Source organism: Dipodomys spectabilis, unplaced genomic scaffold, assembly GCF_019054845.1.
Source record: "Dipodomys spectabilis isolate Male_0828 unplaced genomic scaffold, ASM1905484v1 ptg000783l, whole genome shotgun sequence".
In the NCBI taxonomy this organism is placed as follows: Eukaryota; Metazoa; Chordata; class Mammalia; order Rodentia; family Heteromyidae; genus Dipodomys; species Dipodomys spectabilis.
Genome location: NW_024871460.1, coordinates 2676526 through 2692415, shown reverse-complemented (window position 1 = coordinate 2692415; position 15890 = coordinate 2676526). Strand labels below are relative to the sequence as shown.

Genomic DNA, 15890 nt, shown 5'->3' with positions numbered 1-15890 from the left:
CTCAAATCTTAGCCTCCTGAGTGGTTAAGATTACAGGTGTGAGTCATTAGCATTTAGAAATTATTCTGAGGAGTTAGTGTGATGTGTGTGCAGCACAGGCATGCGCATGTATGCATCTAGTAGATCCATACATTCATGCATACTTAGGTATATATGCATAAATGTATTGATTTCATTGGTATTTCTTCTTTCCACGAGTCTAATTCTGAATCACAAAGATGCAACAGATTGAAGAATGTAGTACTAACACTTTTGGTGAAACATCCAAGAAAGGAAATTATTAAAAGACACACGCAATTTTCTTAAAGCTACAGGAAATTAAGTAGGCACAATTGATTGTTCTGAACCGGAAAGAAAACTTGGGTAAACCCACAACAAGAGCCATACTGTGACCAGCCACCAGAGATTTGGGATGTAGACTTACCCAGAGCATCCACTGTCAAGAAGGCGCACGGTGAGAAAGTGCAGGACACATAATTGACACAAAAAGGAAAACAATATAGTCAAACTGGTATTCCAGTAGCATCAGCCTTACCTTTTGGTCACGTATTGGACAGCCTATCAGACAATCAGACCCACACCTAGCAGGAGCTGCACATTCAAGTTTCCCTTTCCTGTCTGGCTAATATACTTCCCTTCTCACTTGAACAAAAATTGTCTTCATTACTATTATCACTCCTAAAGACTGAGAGTTTGTTTAAAAAGAAAATATACCTAGAACATATCTAGAAAAGGCCAATTCAGATACCTTGGCAAGAAAACCTTTCAAGTGTGATTTTTTTCATAAATATCTACAGAATCCTAGGGAACAAAGCTTAAGGTGACACACACCAAAAAAAATGGAGGGGAAAAAATGTTGGGTACTGGTGGCACATGCCTATAAATCCTAGCTATTTAGGGAGCTCAGATATGGAGAATCCTGGTTCAAAGCAGGAAAGTTCATGAGACTCCATCTCTAATTAACCAGCAAAAAAGCCAGGCTAAAAACATGGCCCAAGTGGTAGAGTGCCAGCCATGAGTAAGCATGCTGAACAAGAATGAGTTCAAGCCCCAGTTCTAGTAATTGTATATTGAGACAGAAGGCTTTATCACAATTTTAATTATAATTATTTTTTGGTACTATGGATTGAACCCAGGGTCCTGCCCATATTAGGCAACTTACCTTCTACAAGGCTACATCCCCAAACCGTGTTTTATTTTTTTTATTTTTTTTGCCAGTCATGGTGCCTGAACTCTGGGCCTGGGCGCTGTCCCTCAGCCCTTCAGCTCAAGGCTAGTGCTCTGCCACTTGAGCCACAGCACCACTTCCAGCTTTTTCTGCTTATTTGGTGCTGAGGAATCAAACCCAGGGCCTCATGCATGCAAGGCAAGTACTCTACCACTGAGCCACTGTCCCAGCCTCGCCCCCCCACCCCAACCATGTTTTAAACTTAAGAGGATAATAAGGAGGCTGGGTATGTGGCTCAGTGGTTGATCACTTACCAAACATGCATGAACAAATAATGATGATGATGATGATGATGATGATAATAATAATAATAATAATAGAGAAGTTAGTTAAGTGATTTCATACAGAAAGGTTACCAAAGAAGGTAAGCAACTTAAAATGTCTCTTATTTCTGGTCTCTCTTACTTCCAGCTGGTCCTCTCTTACTTCCAGCAATGAGCTAACGTGAGGCAGCGGCAGGAAGGGGACTCAGGTGACACCACCCGAGCGGAGATCATTCCCCACTTCCTGCTTTGTTGTCTCTACCTGTTGATAAGGACCTCAGGCCCAGAGGAGAACTTCCCTAAGCGTGAGGACTGCCTGTCTCCAGCCCAGCCAGCACACTCACCCAACCAGGTTATAGCATATCCCAAGTTGCTTTAAAACATGTCTGCTGGGGGATCACCTACACGTGTGTGCTCAGTGTGGCGACTCCGGTCCCTTCTGGAATGCTATGTTCATTTCCCATAAGATATAAATATGAGTGGGGGGGTGGGGGGGAGGAGAGAGGGCGTGGAGAGTGAGGGGGATGGGAATGCACCTAGGTATTTTAGGGAAAGGTAACATAATTAAAAAAAAAAAAAAAAAAAGTTTTCTAGCTGTCCTGAAGTAACTAGAAAGCTATCCAAAACACTACAAGCAACTGAGCTGTCCGATCCAGGGGACAAGAGAACACACTAGGCAGGATAGGATATGGGAATTGAGGCCCCTGGATACATATGTGGTTGTGGTGGAAGAAATAGTCATTTTAGAAACCAAGAAACCGCACAACTCAAATGCCAATTGTTCTCAAGCTCCATTTCATGTGCAGTACAGCCCAGCACCCTGAATGTCCAGTCTTCTATCCAGCCTCGAGAGCAGTTTGCTACCACCCAGACAGCCTGGGCCCATGCTAAGCAGGCCTGACTCCCACAAAACTGCTTTTCATGGCACACTGTGATCAACCTATCAGGCCTCACCCAGAGGGTCAACGTTCTGCTAATTGCGCAGCTCTAAAGACTTCCAAGTGGCAGGTGAGGACTCTGCCATTCAAAGTCATCAGAGCTGTCCAATTAGATAAAGGGGTTCTCTTGCCTCTGGAAAAGAATTACAGAAGAGCTAAGAGAATACGGCTACTTTTCTTTTTTAACCTCATCCTTTTCAGCAAATTCCCCAAGCTTTTCTTAGCCCACACATTTTTCCCTGAGGCTACCTCTCCAAGCCCATTAACCTCTCCTAACTCAAAGCTGCCAAGCTGTCAATGAAGTGCACCAACCTGTTCTTCACAGGACCTCATAGAAGACGGTAGCCATTTTAAATTCACAAACGACACCCTAAAATGTTACTGGCTACAAACCTTATTATTAACCAGGCTCCAGCTCTCAGGTGGCCTTGTTAGAATTTAAATTTGAGATAGACCAGATCAGAAAAATAAGCCCTAAAAGAAACTGCTAGATTCAAGAGGGAAAGAAAACCTGATTATAGGTGCAAATCCTGCCTTTGTCTTAAAATGGACTCTGTGAGAACTGAGGGAAAAAAGACACTTTTTAAATGTTAAAACTTACATCACCCCTCCCCTTACACCAGACCCTCCACTTTTCCATCCCTCCCTCCAGTATTTGCTTTTAATTCCAAATAAGAACTGCTTGTTGAAGGGCTTCGTGATCTTTTCCTAATAAAGTTGCTGGCCCAAATTAACATTAAACATCATCCAAGAATCATCTGGAAGGAATGTCATCTGCTCCAGATCAACAGTGGGTTCCTACATTTTAGGTCTCTCAGTAAGGTGCTAGGAGAGCCTGTTAAGTGGATGTAGCTTTCTCTCCAAATTCCCATCTGTGTGGGAGGAGTATAGGTGGGTTAGGTGATATTAATGGGCAGAGGCAGGAGGAGGGACATTGTGGTTTCCCTTCCAGGTGAACTGAGCTCTATCTCAGCACGTGAACACATGTGAAATCCCCCTGAACAGCACAGGCGCGCAGTTCCCACAGCAGCCATTTCTAGCACGCTCACAAGACTTAATTGAGGGTTTCTGAGATTATAGGCTATGAATGATGGAGGAGAAAAAAATGACATAATTTCTGTGATAGTTACTAGAGAACATTTGCATAAAGGCATCCTTGTACTTGCCTAAGGCTTGTAAGAAATATATAGGTTTCATTACAAAGCACAGTAGGCATGGAAACTGTCAGATTGTGAAGACAGAGGTTGGGGAAGGTTCAGTCAAGTACCACTTAGCAAGAATTCGGAATCAATGCATCTGCACCACAAGAACTTTAACTCAGAGAGACCGTATCTGTTCTCCAGGGCATCCTGCACGAACAGGCTCTGAATCCAACACTTTCTGCCATGGACACACCCAGCCTGGGTTCGTTGCTTTCAGTCACAGTATCAGTAATAGAATTTTCGGAGTTACCTTTTTTGGCTTTCTTCTGCAGTTTCAGCGTATCTGAGGACTTCTTTTTTATCTCTTGGCGAGCTTTCTTATATTCTAAGAGAAAATAGAATATTGAATAATTTTTATTGCTTTGGTTATTCAACAGATGATTTTTCCATAGCAGCCGCCACCTTGATCCCTGGAAGCATAAACTCTGACATGTGCAGCGAATAGCTATATCCAAATACACTATGATGAAAATCTCAACATTTCACAATGAAGAGGCTAATAGACAGACAGACAGACAGACAGGCAGGCAGGCAGACAGACAGAAAGACAGTCAGATACACACACACACACACACACACACACACACACACACACACACACACACACACACACACACACACACACACACACACACACACACACACACACCAACAAAATGAACTATGGTTTCTCCCTACCAGGCCTCCTTGAGGGAAAATGTCATTATTTAAAACACACACCATGTCCCAGTATCCACTGCCACCATACTCGCTCTGACTCTTGACTCCTTCACCGTGTAGAAGTCCACCCAGAGGAGGGCTGAGGTCCACTGTCAGCGGCTTTCTCTTCTTTTCGGAGGACTCCTCCGTCTTCCCTGACTCTCTGTATGGCTTTCTCTCGGACTAACTCACCTCCCCATCGCCTCAAATTCAATGTAACAAAAGTCACATCCTCCTACTAAAGCATCCCATTTTCTAATTCTTCAACCAAGCTCAGGCTCATCTTGAGGAGGCCCGTTCTGTGTCCTGCACACAGCTCTCTCCTCCTCCTAGCAGGAAGCACCATTTGCTGGGCTCCTCTTTCTCCCTGTACCCGCTGAGGGTACTCTTGCATGGCTGCCGCTGGGGTCTTGCGCCAAGTTAAAGCTGATTTCATAAAGATGGAGGAAGTGCTTTCTCACAAAGCCTGGATGTTGAGACTCTGGGCCCCTGTGACCTGTCTAGACAGAGGCCATCGAGGCAATGTACTTAAGACCTCATTCAGAGAAGGAATTCACAATGACTTCAATAAGGAACGAGACTTCCTACAGTCTCATTGGCCTGTGCAAAGGGAACACAAAACAATGTCACTTGCAAGTGTATTGCAGTACTATTTCCTCTGCAGATGACACCCAGCACCATCTTACACTGTCAAATCCCTGATAACTAATAAGGCATTATGCCTTGCATAATGAAAATGGCTGGTTCCCATCAGCTGATTCAAGGTAAGCCAGTATCATTAGAATCCTAACATTCAAAATACCCTGAAATGCCTTACGCGTAAATGTCTGCTTTTGTAACCTGCCGTTTCATTTCACATTAATTCAAGTGACTGCAATGCTACTAAACAACAAGGATATTAGCTGTGAGAAAGAAAGAAAGAAAGAAAGAAAGAAAGAAAGAAAGAAAGAAAGAAAGAAAGAAAGAAAGAAAGAAAGAAAGAAAGAAAGAAAGAAAGAAAGAAAGAAAGAAAGAAAGAAAAAAGAAAGAAAGAAAGAAAGAAAGAGAGAGAGAAAGAGAGAGAGAAAGAAAGAAAGAAAGAAAGACATCCAGGGCCAGGCATGATGTCTCAGGTGTATGTAATCCTAGCTTACATAGGAGGTAGAGCTTAAGAGATCACAGTTGGAGGCCAGCCCACAAAGAAGTTTACAAAACTCCTTCTCAACCAGTAAGTGCGTATGATAGCGCACACCTGTCATCCCAGTTACATAGCAAAGCATAAACAGGATGATCATGGTCTAGGCCAGCCCAGAAATAAAGTGAGACCCTATCTAAAAAAAGAATCAACGTATAACAAGGGGCTGGTGGGGTGGCTTAAGTGGTAAAATGTGTGCCTGCCTAGCCAATGTGAGGCCCTAAGTTTAAAACCCAAATATCATCAAACAAACAAAAGCCCCCCAACCCTCCGTCTTGCAATGTGACCACTTTCGAAGCCTTGTCCCTGACACTGACTAAAACACCCACGGAAGAAGCAGGGACAGGGAGAGTCCTGACTAGGTGACACCAATAAACCCAGCAGAAGCACTGAGCCACACCAGCAACCCCACAGCTCCAGAGACCATAAGGGCTATGACAGGCCAACCTCATGCCACACACCTTTCGCATGGTCCTTGTCCAGCTGGTTGGCCACTTTCTTCCATTCTTCCATCTGCTCTTGAAGTGGGTTGATCAGACAATCAATCAGAGCACTTTTGGCCCCAAGAGAAAGAAAAGAAGAAATTAAAACAGATACTTCCTGTTGTCAAGACTCCTATCTGGTTGTCAAAACATGCTTAAATTGCAATTCTTGGAGCAAGTAAAGGTAAGATAAGCCAACATTCCCACTGAAATCCCAGTTCCTGGACAGCTCTGCTCTCAGTATGCTCAACTCCATGACTATTCATTAAGGAGCTCTACAAGTGGGACTGGCTCGAGTGAGCCCTCTTCTCATTTCTTCTGCTACACTGCAGAAACATGGGGCCCACAGCCACCAACAGGAAGTCCCAAAGGGCTTCCCAATGTCCTGTATAAAAACTTTGAGAGGCTGGGGAGTTGGCTCAGTGGTAGAGCGCTTGCCTTGCATGCATGAGGCCCTGGGTTCGATTCCTCAGCACCACATAAGCAAAAAAAAAAAAAGAAAAAACCCGGAAGTGGCGCTGTGACTCAAGTGGTAGAGCGCTAGCCTTGAGCTGAAGAGCTGAGGGACAGCTCCCAGGCCCAGAGTTCAGGTCCCACAACCAGACCCCCCCCACCAAAAAAAAAAACAACTTTGAGAGTAAGGGCCAAGCACTGCTATTTTTTAAAAAGGTCCAAGGTTCTGATATGCAAGCAAGACTGAGAGTCATGAAGGTACAGTAGTTGGGGCACAGCCTGGAGAAAAAGAAGGATGAACAACAGATCTGGAAATTTCTTAGGCTGTCCTCTGAGCTTCTGGATCATCCAGGAAATACAGGAATCTCCAGGTATACCCTCTTTTCTCTGTGGACTCTCCCAAACAGGACTATAGGGGCACTACTGCATTAGGCTGATCTAATTGGAGAAAAGCGATCCATTTCCTTTGAGCATCTCGTGACTTCAAATTACAGCTGTTCCCAGCTGGGAAGATGGCAGGGAGGGTTCTGTGCCCTACCCCTCCTCTCTCAGTGGGGCAAGAACACAAGTCGGTGTGTAGTACATGTCCCTCTTTAATGCACAGTCGCTCCTTCTAAGAGGCCCCTGCAACAAAGGTGAACAAATGCAGCCATGGTACACACTGGACACTATGTGGAAAATGAACTATACAACTTGAGGGTGGAGACAGGAGGGAAAAACTGGGAGAGAGCGAGGGAAGGGGGTGACATTGTCCAAAAAGAAATGTACTCATTATCTGTCACCCCTCTGTACATCAACTTTATAACAATAATTTTTTTTAAAAAAAAGGAAGAGGCGCCTGTAGGGCAGGAGGCGTAGGGGCTCTTAGAGCAGAATACATCAGCTCCGCACTTTGTAGGAGGCAAAGAGAGATCAAGACCAGGGTATGGAGATGACCCATGGGGAAGAACAGACTCTCAGGGTCAGGGGTCTCCGCTGGTTCTCCACTGTGCGATCAGTGCTAAACCAGCGCCTGGCACGCAGATGCCCAACACAGACTCTTTCAGTGACTGAGCTGCATCAGGAAATGGACTGTGCACCGTGGAGATTTAAATAATGGGCGAGGCCAGTGCTACTCATGGTGAAGAACACTATACTATGACTGATTCCCTCCCCTGAAACCAGCAAGTGGGTCTGGGATCTGGGAAAAGCATGCTTCTCACCTTGAAAACTGCCTGAGCTTGGTTTCTATGCTTCTGTGTCGCATGCACATCCTGGTGAGCGCCGAGCCGATCTCCCTGGTACCACCTGAAAAAACAATGGAGACACAAGTCAGGGACAGCTATCCCCAAGACTTGGAGAGTTTAACCACATGTAAAACATAGAAGCCACTGCTCCAACCTGGACCTCATGGACATGTATATCCATGTGTAAACATACACATATGTGATGTTTGTACATTACCACAACTAAGGTTACTCTTCCTACATATGACATGATCTGATAGTTTCATTGCTGTGCTGGTCCTGGGCACTGTCCTCCAGCTTTTTTACTCCAAAGTACCATTGTACCATTTGAGCCATGGCTCCACTTCCAGCTTTTGTGGTGCTTAATTGGAGGTAAGAGTCTCAAAGTCTTTCCTGCCCTGACTTTAAACCATGTTCCTCAGATCTCAGCCTCTTGAGCAGCTAAGAATACAGGTATGAGCCACAGATACCCAGCCATGACCTGGCATTTTCTAATCTACTTATTTTTGTAATGCGGGTGAGTCAGAAATCAATTTTACCTATCAGTGGGATTTGTAGATTGAAAAAAACACAAAGACTTCTTTGTAGGGGCTGGGAAGTTGGCTCAGTGGTAGAGCGCTTGCCTTGCATGCCTGAGGCCCTGGGTTCGATTCCTCAGCACCACATAAGCAAAAAGAAAAAAGCCGGAAGTGGTGCTGTGGCTCAAGTGGTAGAGCACTAGCCTTGAGCTGAAGAGCTGAGGGACAGCGCCCAGGCCCAGAGTTCAGGCCCCACGACCGGACCAAAAATAAAAAAAACTTCTTTGTAGAAGACAATCAAAATACTACCTGATATTTAGGAGAAAGAGGTCCTCCATCCCCATTTCTGGTCAAACAATGTTCAACATTATTTAGAATCGCTTAGGGACCACTCTAGTTCATTATTTCAAGATATGAGTTCTAAAATACAAGTGATTTAGGGAACAGCAGGGCTAGCACAAATGGAAGGCCAGGACGTTCTGGAATCGGGGTTGGGTGACGCCAGTGATAAAAAGTCTTCAAGTTCAGAAAATGTGGGAGGAAGCTGAGGCATGGTTTGATTTTCCCGAAATTCTTGCCACATGCTCCCTCAGGCACACCCTTCTCCAAGATTATTCTTCAAGTTCTTCTTCCTCTCCTCCTCTTACACACAAGGCTTGAGTCAGCATTTACTGGGGGGGGGTGGGGGGGGAGTTAATTGCAGCCTCAGATGCTAATTGCACACCCAACACTGGAAGGCACAATTAGAAATGTTAGGAAAACACCAGCACTGTGAGATCAGTGGAAAGTGTCAATAAAGCACTATTTTTAACAGACAAGGCCTTTCAGGGGAGGGCACAGGAATTCACAGCAGGTTTAACCAAGTCAGACCAACAGGAAGAAGAAAAAACCCTATCTTTTTAACACACTTTTAATATGGGCTGTATTTTGTTCTGCTCTTTCTTAGAGAAATATTGACTTATAGTTTCAGTCTGACCAGTTTTCCATTTTATTCTGTAAAGCTAACAGGTTTCTACAACTCAACAACAACAACAACTATTATTATTATTGCAACAAATTCAATAATCAAATTTCTATATTTTATTTTAGCCTGAAAAATAAAAAGAAAGTAATTTTCTCAGAGAAATTCTGCTACTCCTCAAAGTCAAGGATTCCCAACCTGAACACTACTGACATTTGCTGTGGGCTGCACTGTTACATGTTTAGCTGCATCCTTGGCCTTGACCCACTAGAAGCCCATAGCAAGGTCCCCTGCTGTTCCCTTCAGATTTATGACACCTAAAATGTGTCTCCAGATGATACCAGGTGACTGCTGAGAACCAGTGCCTCAAAAGAATTCAAGCAAGAAGTGCCAACAGAGGCTGCCTTTTTAAGCAACTACAAATCTTTTTAAAATGGTGTGCCCTTCTTCCTGGCACCTTCACCCAAAGCCTAAAGGGTAATTACTGGTGCTGATCTCAGCAACGCCATCTACCACTGATCTTGTCTGTACCAGGGACAGCCGGAAGAGGGCGCTATGCTCACATGAGCTACTTGCCTTCATGACCCTTCTCCAGGTTCTTGGAGCTTTTATTGCTTATAAGCAAGGATGAGGAGCGGTTTATCCCCAGGGAAATATCTTCCTTTTTTTTCTTTCCTGGGCCTTCATTTGATTAAAAGTTAATAACATGGCCACACAAGAAAATTGGCACACACATTCATTGCTGGTAGGACTATTACTTTCCTGGAGGGAAAAATTCAGTAGCAACTATCAAAAAATGCTTTAAGAATATGTATCCTTTTTGATCCAGCAATTCTAAAGCCTGGAAATTTTACCTGAGGTAATAATTAAGGATGAGAACAAATTTTTACCTCTGAGGGTAGTCATGGAAATATTGTTTATATTATTTTTTAAACCCTAGAAACAAAATCCCATTATAGGAATCTAGTTAAATAAGCTACAGCACACAGCCACTCAATAGACTAGTGCATAGCCATTTAAAATGCTAGAGAAATATTCACAGCCATGGGAAGATGTGCCACTGTGTGGTGCTTCAGGTTGTTTGGGTAATAGCCAAAGTACCTTGCACACTTAAACTCATTCAACCTTCACAATATTCTCTGATGCACTGGTATTACTCTTATGCCCAATTCATATTCAAGAAAAGTACCTCAAATAAAAGTGCCTCGAGTTCTATGTCTGGTAAGGAAAACTCAAGCAAGCTCCATCTTCAGAGTTGGTGCAATCCATGCAGACAACGATGAAAAAACACTAAACTAAACTCACACATATACACACTAGTTTGGGTATTAGAATTTTGTACAACCAGCTCTCAAATTTTGGTTCCTGACACCCAAAGCTGTTTAATTATTACCATAAGGTGAACGCCAACCTGGCTAAGGTACTACACAGAGCTCAGTGAGGGGGACTAATTGGCTTAAAGCCCAAGGAAATGGGCATGGAATTAGGAGGCTGGAAAGGATCCAATCAAAGACTGATTCCCGCCCCCCCCCCCCCACTCCATTTCTCCACCCCAGTATCTCAGATTATTTTTCAAAGATTTATTTCATCCTCAGGAAAACTCAGGTCTTTCCTCCAAGCAGGGGAACTATGAAACAGTCGTGCAATTTTTTTTTTTATCACAATGTATGTGATATACCAGTATTCTGCTTCTGCAGAACAGGAAGCTCCATAGAAGGCAGGAAATAAACACACAGACACACACACACACACACACACACACACACACCCCAATCCAAACAGCAGTATCTCTGTCCAACTGGCACAAGGGCAGGAGGCAGATGACATCCAGCACCCAGGGCTGGAATCTGCTGATCTCAGAGTATCATGGGTACCCTATTAATAGGTCTATCTGGATACGGGCTTCACAACCTCTTCTTCTCTCCTGACCCATGCCCCAACAACAACAACAACAAAAAATCAGTAGGTTTGAATCAGAGGAAACTGGCTGTAGCTACAAAGAGAAAGAGAAGACATTTGGAAGAGATTCAACTTGACAGTGAGAATATTTATGGAATCCAATGGCGGGGTTGAGACACTTGACCACTTGTGACCGGGAATAAGGTCTTATTTATTTCTGAGTTTCCAGCACCAGCACTGGTGATGAATGCAGCAGTCAAAAAAAAAAAAAAAACCTTTAGCATTCTGAAAGTAAATCATCAGCCTGCTTGCTCTTCTCTGGAAGCTGGACTAGAGATTGGTTTACCTTTTGTTTATTTCCTAAGTTGGGTATTTTTATGGGAGTATTGAAATTCAAAGTAGGTATGAGATGCTTCACCTTAGAAAAGGTCTATATGGATTCATGCTCAGTCTAGAGAAATGATAAGAGTATGTGTTTTCTCGTGCTGCTGTAACAAATTATCTACAAAAGTGGTAATGCAGATGTGTTGTCCTATAGTTCTGGATGTTAAAATGGGTGTCATGGGCCTAAAACCGAGGTGTTGACGGATCCTTCTGGGATCTTTTCTGGCTTCTAAAAGCTGCCTCCATTCTTTGTCTTATGGCCCCTTTCTCAATCTTCAGAGCTAGAGTTGTGGCATCTTTTCTCTCTGACTTCCACCTCTGCTCTTATGTCTTCACTCTCTGATTTTCCTTGCCACCTTCTTCTTATAAGAAGCCTTGTCATTATACCCAGCCATCTGGATCAACCCAAGGATAATGGCCCTCCTTGCAAAATTCTTGACCAAATCACATCTGCAGAGGGCCTATTGATGTGATCTGTACCTATTCACAGGTCCTGGGGATTAGGACCCAATCACCGTTCCAGCACCTTACTCTGCCTAGCCAAGATGAACAAGAGTTATGAACTTGAAGCCCCGTGGTTGATGATGCAACACCCATTCAAGCTAAAAGGATGCTAACCCTGTCCCCTTTGGCAGAAGGTGGTTCCGGAATGGGAAAAACACATGGAGAGAAGGGGGCTGGGGAGGCTGCCGGGTAAACACTGATGTTAAGAGAAACACATCAAAGAGACTCACAAAATACGAACAAGAAAGCAAGGTATCTGGCCACTGCGGTACACCATCTTTACAGCTGTGGGGCCTTAGGCTTATCCTATGGCAGATGATAGGGAGAAACTCTGCAAGCTCTTTCAGCCTTCCCACAGAACCATCCTCTCCTCCTCCCTGAGCCTTGGCCTCCTATTCTGCAGCAGCATTCACTTCCTTATTCGCCAAGCTATTTTGCTTTGATTCTGTTTCTTGTCAGTAGAAATGAGAAGAGGAAACTGAATAATATCCTCTTGTACTTCCTACCAGAACCAGGAATCAATCCATTTCCAAAAGAAATGTCATTCTGTCTGATGCCCAGGGATGCACAAACAGTCTATGGCCAAAGACAATTATGTTCAAGGTAGTACCTAGCAGAATTTCCTCCCATAATAAAAAAAAAAAGTTAAAAAAAAAAAAAACTTAGCAGAGTACCACAAAAAATAGTGATCCAAATGGGTTAATCTGCCAAGGAGACAACTGACAGAAATAAACTAAAAAGCATGGAAGGTAGGAGGGAGGGTGGGGATGTAGCTCAAGTGATAAGAGTGCTTGCCTAACAAGTGCAAAGCCCTGAGTTCAAACTTCAGACATAATTAATAATAATAATAATAAGCTGGGCACCAATGGTTCACACCTATAATCCTAGCTACTCAGGAGGCGGAGATCTGAGGATCTCCGTTCAAAAACAGCACAGAAGTCCATAAGACTCTAATCTCCAATTAATCATATAAAAAGCTGGAAATGCAGCTGTGGCTCAAGTGGTAGAGTGCTAGTCTTACTCCACAGGAGCTCAGGGACAGCACCAAGGCCAGAGTTCAATCCCTACGACTAGCAACAACAACAACAATAATAATAGGAAAAATATCCCAGGAGCCAGACTATCAAAGAATGAATGTTGGGGCATATACTATGCATTTGCACATGGAGACCCTAAATTCCACCAGTGCTTACCTGCTGAGTATAGTATTAGCTTGGGTAACCAAGTGCACCAAACCAGCTGGCTTAAATAACTAAAATATTCCTCATAGTTCTGGAGGCTCAAATTCTGAAATCAAGATGTCGGCAGGACCAAGCTCTTTCTGAAAAGCATAGGAGGGACACCCCCTACCCCCCTTCACCCACACCCACGCTCCTTGCCTCCTCCTTGCTTCCATTTCTAGTAGCTCTGGCAATTCCAGTTGGCACCTCAGCACTCCAATCTCTGCTTCTGTGGTCCTAGGCCCACCCCCTCCTATGTGTCCTGTGTCTTCTCGGGTATTCTGTGGGGGGGGGGGGGAGTTCAGGCCCCACAACCGGACCCCCCAAAAAAACAAACAAAAAAAAAAACCACCTCACTCTAACCTGACTGCATTTGCAAAGACGTGCTGGCACTTTCACAGATGCCAGGAATTAAGACTTCACTCTATCCTTTGGGAGGGAGGAGCACCACAATACAACCCATAATAAGGATCTACCACTCAGCCAGGAGCAAAGTGATTCCAAAGGCAGTGAAGGCTGAGCCTCTGAGGTGACCCGGTACAGGGCACAGGATCTGCACGGCTACCTGAGGAGGTCGGCTCTACCATGCGGTTTATCAATGAAGACCCCGGAAGCCCTGGAACCCTGCAGTAAGCAAAGGGGCAGGATGTGCAGATGCAAACCCTGCTGCGACAGACACTAAAACACTTTCCTGCTACGACAGGCCAGAGACATCCCCAACTGAGCACAGACACACTGACGTTTCATGCATATTTTCTGGCAAGTGAGAAGGAAATCAGGAGGGTCAAGGCTACCACCAATCACTGCGCCTTCCTCTCCACAGTGAGAAGTGGCTAACCCCCACCGACTTGCCACCAGCTCCAGTGGGCCTGCAGAGAAAGGCAGGACAGTGGCAGCCATTGAGTGACATTGTCCTGTCCCTGCAAGCCGCCTCATTTGCAGCCTTTCCATCTCCCCACTCAGCAGGGGCCTAATGGGCCTGCGGTCTCCTGCCACAGTGTGGGCAGGTGGCAGCAGGAAGACTGAAGGCCTCTCTGTCAGGCTGCCTTCTGTGGCAGGGAGGGGCATGGCTCCAGGAAGCAAGGTTTAGAAACTGCTTTGGTGAAGCGCAGGGGTACAATAAGTCACTGTGTGTCTCAGCTGTCCCTCGGACAGCTGATACTGTCGGAAAGCTAATGAGGACTCAGACAGGCACTGGACAGGAAAATGCTCTCTGGAACCTCTGCAGGGTTGGAGACTGCGTGAGATGGGGGGTCTCTCTACCTCAGCTCTGTTGATTGTGTGTATGTGTGTGTGTGTGTATGTGCGTGAGCACACACGCACATGTGTGTGTGTACACATGTGCATACATGCATGCATGCTAATATTAGGCCTTGACCTCAAGGCTTGGGTTTCTTAGCTTAAAGTTGGCACTCTACCATTTGAGCCACATTTCTGGCTTTTTGCTGGTTAACTGGAGACCAGAGTCTCTGAACTGTCTGCCTGGGCTGGCTTCAAAGCACAATCCTGAGATCTCAGCCTCCTGAGTAGCTAGGATTACAGGTGGGAGCCAAGGGCACCTGGCTATCCCTGGCGATCTGCTGCCATTCTGAACTGGTTCATTCTTTGTTGAACAGAGAACCTTTTTTTGGGGGGGGGGGGGGGTTGTCAGTCACAGGACTTGAATTCTGGGCCTGGGCGCTGTCCCTCAGCATTCTAGGTCAAAGCTAGCGCTCTACCACTTGATCCACAGTGCCACTTCCGATTTTCTGGTGGTTTATTGGAGATAAGTGTCTCATGAACTTTCCCTCTGGGGCTGATTTTGAACTGGGATCCTGAGATCTCAGCCTCCTGAGTGGCTAGGATTACAGGTGTGAGCCACCAGTGCCCGGCCAGAGAATTATTTTTATATCCTGGGCATTGTAAGACATGTCACAGCATCTTTGCCCTCTACATTGCAGCCACCAGGGACACTCATCCCTCTGTGCCCCTTTCATAGAAACCAGAAATGTCTCCAGACTTCACCCCACATTTCCTAGATGGCCAACTCATCTCTGTTGGGAAGCTCTGGCCTGGGGAAACTGGTGCCCTCTTCCTGCAAGGAGAGCAGGATCTGGGAAGTCAGGCATTTCCCGGTCACAAACACTCATCCTAGGAGACAGGCTAGCTATGAAGTCTGCTGACACCCCACCCCCCCTCACCCCTGCCCATTTCCCCCAACAAGCACAGACCAATAGGCAACTGGTGTTTCCATAATGAAGAAAATATCCCATTCATAGCTGAAGGAACATTCATCTAAACACACAGCCTTAGGGACACTTTAACTGGGGCAGCTGATATTCCAGTCCAAAACACGAGACACACACAAATAATTAGGGAAGAGTTTTTGAGAACCCAGAGCAGGCAAGATCGAAGGCTGTGGAACATCTCCCTCTCCCCACCATTCCCCATGGTGCTGTAAGACACCTTAGAACTTGAGGTAACCTCCATCCACTAATGAGGATGGACTTCTAACTGGACACCGTCACTGCACACAACCAGCCCCAAGGACTGAAGATCTGTGATCTCTAACACAAAACAGAAGCCACGCAAGCCTTGCCTCCCTTCACCTCGGGGAACACTCTCTGCCGGCCAGTGAGCAAAAACAAGAGTTTGGTCGTGTGCCCTCTGCAGGTAGCCCACCGAGACACCCTGGGAGAACTGCTCCCTTGGTTACAAGTTGAAAAGATCTGTGAGAGGCACATAACCACCACATACTCC

The 15890-nt window shown here is 45.2% G+C and overlaps 1 protein-coding gene across 7 annotated transcripts in view; it reads right to left on the bottom strand.

The window, feature by feature from the left end:
* Positions 1-15890, bottom strand: part of Mtss1 (MTSS I-BAR domain containing 1) — a 145488-nt gene that overhangs the window by 25411 nt on the left and 104187 nt on the right. For 4 of the 7 annotated variants that reach the window (XM_042672883.1, XM_042672885.1, XM_042672886.1 and 1 more), the window contains exons 4-7: positions 7642-7726; positions 5966-6057; positions 3882-3956; positions 425-436 (exon numbers count right to left, since the gene is read on the bottom strand). In XM_042672883.1, coding sequence (XP_042528817.1) covers positions 425-436; positions 3882-3956; positions 5966-6057; positions 7642-7726 — 264 coding nt within the window. The remainder of the gene's footprint in view (positions 1-424; positions 437-3881; positions 3957-5965; positions 6058-7641; positions 7727-15890) is intronic. The other 3 variants (XM_042672884.1, XM_042672887.1, XM_042672889.1) reach the window with 1 other exon arrangement.